Below are 12116 nucleotides of genomic sequence, written 5' to 3' on the forward strand. Positions count from 1 at the left end.
AACAAGCAGACATGCTCTACAGACCTTCTAAACAGTATTGCTTTTTCACTAACAAATCCAGTTAAATTACCAGCAGGAGTCCTAGCCCTGAGGGGAAGACACTCTGGCATAAGTCAGCAAAGATGCTAGGAAGCAGTAGCACTGTCACCATAAGTACACAGACTCAGGTCATTTTGTGCCTAAAGCCAGAGAACTGTTTGGTAAAGACAGTTCAGTCTCTTCCATAGGTTTTGGGTGAGGAAGAGGAAAGATGATGTCTGGACCGCCACCAGATAACAGTTTGACAAAGTACCAGCCCACATGCCTAACTCATCTGCACTAAAGGGAAGAATTGCTGGGCTGGAAGTATGGATTGCCTAGGAGGACCAGAAAAAGGTTGGGAAGTGTCAGCATATGAGATAGGAAGCTGCCTTATCAGACTACTGGTCCAGCAAGGTCAAGGTCGGTGTTCTCTGCACTGATTAGAAGTGGCTCATCAGGCTTCAGACAAGTATATTTCCCCCACCCTACCTGTAGATACCAGGCACTGAATCCGGGGTGAAAACATACAAGTTAGCATGCAACACAAGACACAAGTGCTATTAACAAAAAAGGTACACACACCTTTTGGCTCTCTCTCTAACAATGGGGACTGAGACTGGCTTCTCTCCAACCCTCCCCACCAAACCACAGAGAAAGCAGTTACCTGTGCAAATCCGCTTCTTTGGCGTCTAAGAAGTTCACTGTGTATTTAACAGATTTGGCCATTAGAATCCTGATATCAAAAGTATCCTAGGAAAGAAAAGGATATCAGTGAAAATCTGTGGTGCATGCATGTGGCGGGGGAGAGAAGCAGGAAGTCCAAAACCGCAGCGTGCATTTCCACCAGATCAGGCAGAACTTAAAAAGGAGGCCCTGCCCTAAGGTCCACAATTGCCCACTGGGGAATAACCACTGAAGGAATGGTCAAATGCTGGCCTCTCAACATGTAACCACACCATTAACATCCCTTCTGTTTGGGAAACTTTGGCCTCTGACCTAAGCAAGTCTAAATCCCATACACAGACTAGCATTTGATGCTGGGAGGGAAGCAAGCTTCCAGATGGGTCAAGCTGGTATGTTGCACAAATCTGGGCCATGGTGAGTGGCAACTGGAGAGGCGAGACCCCTAAGCAAGAATTCCTAGGCAAGACTGGGGTCTCGAACAAAGATCATTCCTGGAAACTTGAACAGCCCCACCCCACAATGTAATAAAGACAAGCTTCCAGACAGCTAATTAGATGCAGCACAGTAAAGCCTTTTTATCTTTGAATCCAGCTGAAAAACCATTAGAGATAAAGAACAGCTTTACACCTCTCTTTAATCCTTCTCCCTTCTCCCACTCTACAAACCATCAGGTTATTCCAGCCTCTGCTTTTCCTCTCCTCTTCTTTCCTGGGAGTTGCCTTCACTCCCTGTGCAACCTAGGTTGTTAGCTATCACAATATATGAAGATATTGTGCTTCTGCATTATCAAAATAAAATCTTTGTTTTGTCTCGCTTCAAGTCTGCTACTCCTCTGGGATTCTTATAGCATAGCAAGGCCTTGCCTTTGTCTTCGAACATAGGAAGCTGCCATATACAAAGTCAGACCATTGGTCCATTGAGCTCGGTACTGTCTACACTACACTGACTGGCAGCAGCTCTCTGAGGTTATAGGCAGGACTTTCTCCCAGTGCTACCTGGAGATGGCAGGGAATGAATCTAGGAGCTTCCGCATGGAAGCATGCAAGTGTCCAATAAGCTATGGCCTCATCCCTTAAGAGGAACATCTTATAGCACTTGGATGTAGTCTCCCACTCAAAATGCAAACCAATCAGGACCATGCTTAGCAAAGGGGACAATTCATGCTTACTACCCTAAGACTCATTCTCCTCCTCTAGGCTCGATTGCAATCAATTTGTTATTCATGCTTGCAGTTTTCAGTAAATTTCCCCAGTTTGGTCTAAAAACATAGGTGTACACACACACACACACACACACACACACACACACACACACACACACACACAGTACAAAGATGTGAACAAGCATGGTAAATGAGGTAATAATGCAAAAAGTACACAGGCTACCCTGGTTTTGATTAATTAATTAAAGCTGCTGTTTAACTAGCATAATTTGGAAATATGCCAGAACATCTGGGTTAAGATGGGCCTGAAAGGGAATCAGATTGTTTTCAAAAGAACTGGGGCAGAGGATATGGAAATTCATGGTTAGCCACGTTACACCAAGCACTGCAATTTAAGCAACAATCTATTGTTCAAGCAGATATTATCTTCTGTTAACCAGAAATAAGGCCTCAATCTCCAAGGTGCTGATTAATGACTCTTGCCCCCCATCCCTTTTTTAAGTCCCCAGGCTCCCTTTGAAATTTCCTCCCTGCACTCCAAGTCTATAGGATTCCTGCACAGTTGACTTTGTCTTTGAAGCCATCTTCCTGAATGGGGCAGAGAAGAGTTTTATATGCATGAGAAATTTAAATCTTAGTAGGCAATAGCAGCAGCAGGGTGCATGCAACTTTTCATGTTTAGACAGCTCGGCCAAAGTAGATGATGGGCCTGTGGTCTCAGGGTATTTGTGGCAACGGTCTAGCAGCAACCCGGCTCTGCCTGCCAAGCACCACACAATCCCCAGTCAATGCAAATGGTGGCATCAGTGAGGCAGTGAGTGGAGATGTTCTGGACATGGTTGACCCTTAAATATGGATCACGGGAGAGCTGCGATCAGATCTTCTGAAGTTTCTTTTGTAGGGGGAAGGGCTTAAGGGAAGAATGGGACCAGGGCAGTGGTGCTGGGGTGTTCAGTACCACTCCCCTGCATGGTTTCCTTAATCCAAGTCATCATCCCTTGGATGCATTGTGACAGAAGGGCAAATCCTGGGGAGTTTAGATGCTGGGTGTGTGTGGGGGGTGGGTGGGTGGGTAATGTCTATTCAACATATGCCATGGGGGGATTATGAAGTGTTTTATAATTTGTTTCAACAAATGAGTGTTTTCCAGAACTAAACTCAAATGCCCACTCCACAGGAAGTGACAGCGAGAAGATTTTCAGATCTAGTAGACTTGAAGGCGTATAGAACTAGGCAGTTTCTAAGCCCAGCATAGGTGCCTGCCACCACACCAAATAATTTCAGCTTCTACTAGAACTCATAAATTGAAGGACAGCCAAACTTACCACAACAGGCTGTCTGAAATATTCATCTACAGCTGCACCCCGAAGTGCTGACAAATCCACCCCATGGAAAGATGGCTGATACCTGCAAGACAAAATGAAATCTAGTGGTCTGGAAATACCAAAAGGAAAAACCTGAAGAGTCACTGATATGGGACTTTGCAAAAAAGGACACTTTGGCTCCAAGCAGTCAGTCTCTTCCCTCTGTTTGGGCACAGATCAACTATAAGAACAACTGCGGTTTTCCATGGGAACACACAACTGGATCAAAGCGTGTGCAAGACTCACCAAAAGTTAGCTTTTGTGAACTGTTCCATGTAGAGCTGCTCATCTGTGAATGGTGCTAGGTGGACATCGCCAATTGTTGGAAACATATTTCCTGAAGTGGAAGGGGAAATGGAAAGTTCAATCTACATCTCTCCCTCTCACCCACCCCCTGAAGAGTAATAAACCAACTCTTGAACTGCTTTTTTTTTTTTTTTTTTACACATTTATATCCCGCTCTTCCTCCAAGGAGCCCAGAGCAGTGTACTACATACTTGAGCTTCTCTTTCACAACAACCCGGAGAAGTAGGTTAGACTGAGAGAGAAGTGACTGGCCCAGAGTCACCCAGCTAGTTTCATGGCTGAATAGGGATCTGAACTCTGGTCTTCCCGGTCCTAGTCCAGCACTCTAACCACTACACCATGCTGGCTCTCTTAATTTCTCTCAGAAATTAAGAAATTTCTGAATAAAGAAAGGCCCTTGATTTCCTTAGCACTCCATCCCTTATGAGCTATTTGAAAGACAACAACTCAGGACAGAAGGGACCTGTAGGTCAGTCCTGATCAGTGCTTCACTACCTCCCCATATCCAATGTCCCTTGAAGATGTGTCTGTATGAAGTAATTAATGTTGTTCCTTGTGTGTATTTTTTCCTTCTCCTACCCCAACAGCTTCTCCTATTTAAAACGATTATTAATTTGGCTTATTTACCAAAAATACCTCAAGTTCCATCTAGTGGAAAAAACATTATAAAAACCAGAAATATTCGTTTGTCTAGCCAGTTTCAGATCACATCAGTGCTGCTATCTTGCTAATTATGGAGCCACAGGAGAATCACATATGTGACTGCTTTTTAAGAATCCTACCATTTTAAAGCATGAAGCCAGAAGAATCCCTGAAGGCTCCCGTTCTCCCCACCCCCTTAAGCAGAAGTCGCTTACCACTGGGCTTTAAATACTTCTTGGCGTGCAGATAACTCTCCAGCATACGTTCATTGAAAAGCATATAACCCATTGGCTCAGATATAATGATGTCCACCTGTTCTGGAAGTGTGACCTCCTCTACTTTTCCAGGAATGACCACAATCCTATCAGTCAGGTTGTTACTCTTGACTAAAACCTGGCCAAGAGAGGGATAAAGGTGAGAAGGAGACCATCCGCTCACACACACACTTGGTCTATTCAGTTAAGCATCTGCTGAAGAAAGGGATGGATGCTTTGAAGAGTTTCTAACTGTATATTAAACAATCCAGACAGACATTTAGGGCTGTTCTTTATGATACTGTCAGGGCTAGTGGCATGGAAACCAGCAAGTTGGCAAGCATTTCAGACTGAACAACAAAGGTGCTCAGACTGAGGAGCCAGAATCACAGCTTTATAGGACCAAACGCTCCTATGTCACCTGATCCTTGATGCAGCACAGCAGAAATCAGGCTAGCTATTCCCTCTGGTTGCAAATGTGTAAGTTGCCACAATGGCACAGAGAATAAGAACTGGGCTGCACTGCCAGAGCCTCCAGTTCAAGACCCTTGGCATCCAACAGGTATGTTTATCCAACAGATAACCAAGTACTAAGTACTTGCTTAAGAATGCATGTGTGTAGAACTTGCCAGTTCTTAGTTTGAAATAAAAGCACCAAGCAGAAAGCTCCTGGTAATGTGTGCAAAAGTAATGATCACTCTTGAATGTGTTCTAGGTGCCCTAAATTGTGGTAAAACAGGCCACAATTTCTTCCTTGGTACATAATAAACTGTTGTAGCCTACTGCAACACGGATTAAGTTGGCTCAGGAAAATTGCAAACCTAAGCCACAGTGCCAGCATTTTGAAGACTGTGCAGACTCAGAGTAATTCAGTGCTTGGTTCAGTTCCAAGAAGGAATTACCTTCAACTATAAGACAGGAACAGTGTTCTGCCTTCAGAACCATGGTATCACATCTGAATCTGAGAGGCTCAGTCTGGCAGACATGGGAGCTATTCCAATGTATCTTCACAGCCATACTGGGAGGCTGCAAACACACAATGGGCCCAAGGGGACTTTTGTGCCTGAGCAGGGATGTGAAAATCTAATGTTTTTTCCACATCATACTTCTGCCTGCTCCAAACTTAGGGAGAGTCTGGCCCAGATTACTATATAAAGTAAATCTAAGCAAAACAATCATCTGGCCAATTCCACCTGTGCACCAACACCTAGTTTCTTAGTGACTGAATCAGTAGCGCTTTCACTCTCCCTTTTTCTGTAGGGGTAGAGAGAAATGAGAGAAGAAAACAATTCCTATCAGCGACAAAATCTGTACCACCTTAAGTGGCACAGCAGGGAAATGCCTGACTAACAAGCAGAAGGTTTGAATCCCTGCTGGTATGTTTCCTAGACTATGGGAAACACCTATATCAGGCAGCAGCAATATAGGAAGATGCTGAAAGGCATCATCTCATACTCCGTGGGAGAAAGCAATGGTAAACCCCTCCTGTATTCTACCAAAAGAAAACCACAGGACTCTGTGGGTGCCAGGAGTCAAAATCGAGAGCACACTTTACCTTTACCTTACAAAATCTGTACATTTGCAACCTAAGTAAGGGTGGACCCTCCAGCAGCTGTTCAATCAGCCCCGATTCTTCAGTTACCTCTGCATGTTGAGCCATTGTGCTGGCTTCCACTGCATAGATTTTTCTTGCTCCAGCCTGCGCTGCAAAAAATGACAGGATGCCAGAACCGCAGCCAACGTCTAATACAATCTGAAGAAAAAGAAAGTACATAGATGAATAGACAGACAAAATACAGTTAAGTTAATCACAAACACGGAACAAAAGCCAACTATCTCCTCCAAGCAACCCATTGCAAATTATTAACTATTTCATATGTGATATGTGCATAGCTAGTTTTGCAACATTCTAGAGGGAGCGGAACTCTTCCACTACTGAAAGCTGCAGTTTTAATGTCCAAAGGTTTTAAGGATGCCAAACCGCCTCACCTGAGAGGCAGAAAGATCCCCGAAACTCCCATCAGTACAGAGAACTTGAGAATATAGTGCTACCTTAATCTCTTTTGAAAGTTAGAGCACCAACTAATCTGGGGCAGACTTGGGGTGGAGAGAAGCTGTTCTTGAGCTGGATTAGAAAGCAACTCCCCCTTCTTTTTAAGGCCAGTAATTTTTGCTCTAACAATAACTGAACCCCCAATACACACACAAAGCTACAGCAACAGCCCAACACAAGCCAGGGTGGTTTGACTACTGTCTGTCAAACAAGTAGGATACTTCAAGGAAATAACAGATTTGCCACTTTCCCTGCTTGCTGTCCCTTAGCAAGAATAATAAGAAAGTCATTTACAGGCTAACTTGGTCCACACACAAAAAATAAAAATATTATAGCACTCTGCTTCCTCTTGTAAGCAAGAAAATACAATACTACTATACTGGTGCAATAATGCCAGTAGAGTTATGCTGGAGAGTGTTCTCAACATTCCACCATTATAAGCCCTGAACATTCTATTGCTTATCAAATCAATACCATTTGTCTGATCTGCCTGGCCATCAGCACACATTCACTAGGTGACAAGAGACACCTCCCCTGCAAATTTAGTGAAAATCCATTTGAAAATGGCTTAGGTAGAACACGTTTTTCTCTTTTGAACAGGGGGTTAAAGGGTTGGTGACATTTTTTCAGATTGAGTAAGTGGTACTTAAATGATTTTATAGTCCAGTTGCATAATTTCAGCATGCCAGAGAAGTGCCTTTTGTATATCCCCCTGGAACCCAATTGATTATTTTACAATTGATCCTCAAAATTGGGTTTTAGAGGCAAAAAATTACATTTTTAGTGCAATAGCGAGCTTGAGGTTACAGTGCCCACCATGCTGCTCACAATAAACATGGCAGCAAGCTGACATTCCCTGCTGGCTGCCCCAGCCTCCACTCCCAGGGCTCAGATGGCCACCCGCGCCTGTAAATACTTTGTACAGTCTGGTATATAATGATGGCTTTAGAAATCAGGCTCCCACACTTTGCCTTGATCAGAGATGCATCAGGCAGAAATTCATCAGGGGCATCTCTAGGAAGTTAAATGTCTGCCTGGATGCATCCCTTCCCAGCCCAACTGAAAGACCAAGGCAAAGTGTGGGTGCATGGAGCCTCATTTCTCAAGCCATCATCATATACCAGGCTGTACAAAGTCTTGACAGCTGATATGGTGTGGAAATTACGATGGGCACCTTAACTTGCAGTTTCCATTTTTGGATTACCGAATAACTATTTCAAGAGAGACAGTATTTGCCTCTTTCTGACTTGCATGTAAAAGTTCTCTTCCACAGAAGCTTAAAGTACTGACTGCACACCAGGGAAATATTTGCAGCACAAAAAGAGTTAAATTAATTTAAATGAGTTGGGACTTCAATAAAAAAGACTAGAGACACAAAAACACTGACTAAATGGGAGCAAGCATGAGAGAAGGCTATTCCACACAATTTGGCAAAGTGCTGAGCCAGGGACTGCAACTATAAAGTCAGAGGAGAATCAGATAATTCCAGAGTCTGCCAAAATACCTGCTACCACTTGCTAAAGGAAAGCTACATGGGTACATCTGAGAGAGGTCATTCCTTACCCAGTTAGGGAATTGTTTAAAAGACACCTGCCCCTGCAAGCTGAGCCAGGGATATCACCCATTATAGAACAGCATATGGTGTCAATAGGAAGAACGTAAGATTTCAAATGGTTACAGAGGGCAAGTTTCCTATTCTCAAAGTTACATAGAAAAATTTGAAAGAAGCCCAGGAAAGATTTCCAGGAATCAAGGAATTGAAGACTTAACCCTGCACACATGCTCTTCCTTGCCCATCTCTGGCCAACAAACCTTTCCCCTTCACTGTTCTCGTCTCTAAGTAAGATACACAACACTCCCATGTGTCACACCTTGCTACTGACAAACCAGGCAGGCAAGGTCCTGGAAGCAAGATAGATGTAGACCTTGGGCAGGAGACAGAAAAGGTCATATCATCTTTTCCCACAGATCAGAGGACACGTCTGGTCTGGAAGTTCTTAAGATGGAGACGGCCAAACCAAGTGGCCTATTGCCATTCCTTTGCTGGTCTGGCTTCCTTTGGCCGCAGCCAAAGCTATGGTAACATGCAAGTGGTAACATGCAAGGATGTCAGTCTCACTTCCTTAGGCTCCAGACTCAGGATATCAACTATGGTACAAGTCCAGAGACTAAAGATGAAAAATTGTAGCAATAACTTGTGCTCATTTCATTTGTCATGTCTTAATTTTTTTTAGCTTTGTAATGGCTTTTGAGCATAGAGGACGTGTGACCTGGATATGAAACATGCATGTGAATCTTCAAGGAGAAAATTAAGCTTCTCCCTTTATGAAATATGGGTCATTAGGAGGAGCATGTATTGTCTGCATTCATTCTCATCACAAATACTGGATATATTTGTGGCCAATGAGATCCAACTCCCTCTTACCTTATCTTTAAAGTCACTGTGGTTCTGCAGGATAGCTCGCTGGTAGGTGCCGGTTCTGACATAATCCTGCATCATATTTTGTTGCTGGGACAAGTATCCATAAAACTAGAGGGAAACCAAAGAGCCCTTGTCAAACCTAATACACTTCCCTCTCAGAGAAAGAAGTGTGCATGTGCACATATACTCCTCCTCAATTTTAGGAAACTCTCACTGGACAACATTAAGTATCCCAAAGGCTAACAAGGCTTGTTACTAAGCACTCTATGGTCAAAAGAACTCTGTTCCACTGGGATGGGGAAGCCACTTGGAAATATTACATGCACAGGCCCTAGTGATCTTCTGTGTGTCTCCTCAGATGATGATCATGGCATGCATCTAGGAATTCATACAGTTAAGGCCTGCAAATCTTAGAGATTTGTGGAGAAAGCCCTGTACACACACTGGTAATTTCTTCTGACTTTTTACAGCAAGCCAAGTGTCTGCATGAGATTCCAGCAGAGTCCAGCTCACCTCTGCATCACTCGGCCATGAATGTACTGTTTTCCAGACTCCCAACCCTCCTGACCTAATAACTTATTCATCTGTTGAACTACGTAACAAGCCACATTCTCTCTACTAAAAAAGTATACCATATGTAAACTACAGACAGCATGCGAACACTCCCAATTTTAAAATTTCATCCTCCAACCATTTAGTCTCCAAACTGTTTAAACAGTAATCCCATCTCCCCACCCCAAGGATAAAAGCAGCAGCTATTGGACCCACCTACCTGGAAGTACTGCACAGCAGACGATTCCTCTGTGCGCTCACTGAACACAGACTGCTCCGTGTTGTGGCCCCGGCAGTTTTTCAAAATATTATAAAATGAACAGAAGTCTAAAAGAAGAACCAAGCATTGCCCCTTTAGCAGCATTCAAATGTCATTGCTCAGACCCAACCCAGAAGGAACACAGAACTCAAAAGCAGCGTCGTTGACTAGCACTGACCTTCTCTCCCGTTGATGCAAGGGAGGAAGAAAAAGAGCAAAACCACCAAGTGAGAGAGTTATGCATATTCAGTGACAAGGGCTTTAAAGCTTATACTTTCAGATTGACAGATGAGGGCTGTTAACAAGGGCCCTTAAGACAGAAAGCTCTCTTGTTTCTTGTCCCCATGGCCTTATAAAGTTTCACAACCTCAGCCACAAATAAGTTAGAGAGGCCCAGTGATTACAAAGTGCCCCAATGAGCCACAGCTGAGACACTAGCACAGTACCCTTCATAGGTGTATCCAGAACCCGCTTGAACATAGCAAGGTCATTTGCGCAAAGCAATCTGAAATTTTGCAGCTTCCAATTTCTAGCTAAATGTTTGTTGGTGCCAAGTTGTAGACATTAGCACCTTGTAGTCACCTTTATTACTAATTAATAGTCATTAGCAGTCACCTTTACTCAAAGAGAACTTTCATTGCTCTATTGACACCCATTGTTATTAACCTCAGGTTACCCCTTCCAATATATGGAGTGCTCTATTGTATACCCTTTCAACTGCCAAAGCTGTTTTCACTTCTGCTCATAAACAAGAGTCCCATGGATTCTCATTCCAGTTCTTTTCATCTCCCTACTGTCACCCCTCTGCCAACACTGGTGCAAAAAAATAAAAATAAAATAAATCTGAGAAAAAGATCACACCGTACAAAGTTTTCTTCAAGGAGTTCTAAATTTTACCAAACCCAACCCCACTAAAAAACAACAACAACACACACACACCACTGTTGAACTTTCATGTGAATTTCTGTCTGTCTATACAAAGAGCTTCTCTTTATTTTTTAAAAAACATCCACATGAAATGGAAACGAAGGCAGCTTGAGAAATAGCAAGTTTCAACCCCCAAAGTCAAAGCCTTGTTGTGTGCTATACCACAACCTGCCAGATTGGTAAAAGCTCAGCTGTTTGTATCATGTTCCGTAGACAGAAATGTGAGCCAAGTAAAACTGACCACCTCCATTTCCCCAGAAATAACTGTGGTATGTGCCCCTATCTACACCTGGAGAGAAAGGAGTCAAACCATGCCTTCTTTCATGATAGCTTTGTAAGGGCAGGTTGCTGTATTTTTAAAACAAATAAAGGAACATTAATTTTCCCTCACCTGCAGTTTGGAAAATCCCAGCAACAGCTACATCACATGGAGCTGCCAATTATGTACTCCTAATCCTAAAAGGAGCCATTTTGCACACTCAAACCTACTCAGTCCTCCCCAGGGTGCTGGTAAAGACTTGGCTCAAAAATACTATATAAATGATAAAAAGCTACCTTATGCTATCATGGGTGGGCCAGTAGTGTCAAAACCAGGTTGTATCCGATTCCACTACCAATGGAATGGAATTTGCACCCTGTAATGTTATCTACATACCACCATGCATCCTGGGACCCAGAGCAGTGAACAATAAATGAAAAACCAAGTGAATTTAAATATCCGTTCTAAAAATTAAATACACAACTTTCTAGCCCTCAATATTGCACAGCTAGATTGGGATAGCTGGCTTCAGTGCCCTGAACAGGTCCATGTTCTGCAGCAAAACAACAATGTGTTACAATTCCCTCTTTCTCGTGTTATCCACTCCAAAACATTTTGAAAACCCAGATGACGGAAGCAAAATTATGCAAGTGTAAGCTTGCATAATTTACTCTACTAAGAGAATTTGGATTTGTGCAACAGAAGAATTTGGGGGAAGTCCAGCTGCTTTGAGATGCAGACTTTCCCCAGGTTTTGGATAAGTGTTCATAGATGGCTTATTAATATGATAACATGTGATCATAATGAGAATGTGAGAGGTTATGTATACAGAGCTCTCCACTGAGCTCTGCTCAAGATGAAGAGGCAAAGGGACGGGAATTGGGGGGCTAGTAATTTTAAGATTTCTTATGAAATATTCTATTTCAGAATAGTCAATTTTCATTTTCATTTGTTATCTCCCTAGACAAGATTTCTTCAGTTCCTACATTTTGCTACTAAGCCCAAACAAACCTTTTGTAAAGCATAATATTGATGGTTTCCATTTTCAACATATTTTACTTCCCCTCCCCCCACTATTTTCAAGTTGGCATTATTGCTTGCAGCTCCATCTCTGAGAGTATATTTATAACTATTGTTTGAGTAAAAAAACCTGCTAAATTTGATATTAAAAAGGGTACACCAAAACAGTACTTAGTTACACATAATATTTC

The 12116-nt window shown here is 42.9% G+C and overlaps 1 protein-coding gene across 3 annotated transcripts in view; it reads right to left on the minus strand.

Moving 5' to 3' along the window:
• Positions 1–12116, minus strand: part of CARM1 (coactivator associated arginine methyltransferase 1) — a 62156-nt gene that overhangs the window by 22835 nt on the left and 27205 nt on the right. For 2 of the 3 annotated variants that reach the window (XM_053291803.1, XM_053291802.1), the window contains exons 3-9: positions 9681–9787; positions 8912–9016; positions 6076–6186; positions 4395–4572; positions 3478–3568; positions 3193–3274; positions 686–771 (exon numbers count right to left, since the gene is read on the minus strand). In XM_053291803.1, coding sequence (XP_053147778.1) covers positions 686–771; positions 3193–3274; positions 3478–3568; positions 4395–4572; positions 6076–6186; positions 8912–9016; positions 9681–9787 — 760 coding nt within the window. The remainder of the gene's footprint in view (positions 1–685; positions 772–3192; positions 3275–3477; positions 3569–4394; positions 4573–6075; positions 6187–8911; positions 9017–9680; positions 9788–12116) is intronic. The other variant, XM_053291804.1, reaches the window with a different exon arrangement.

The sequence above is a fragment of the Hemicordylus capensis genome, chromosome 2 (assembly GCF_027244095.1).
Source record: "Hemicordylus capensis ecotype Gifberg chromosome 2, rHemCap1.1.pri, whole genome shotgun sequence".
Classification (NCBI taxonomy): Eukaryota; Metazoa; Chordata; class Lepidosauria; order Squamata; family Cordylidae; genus Hemicordylus; species Hemicordylus capensis.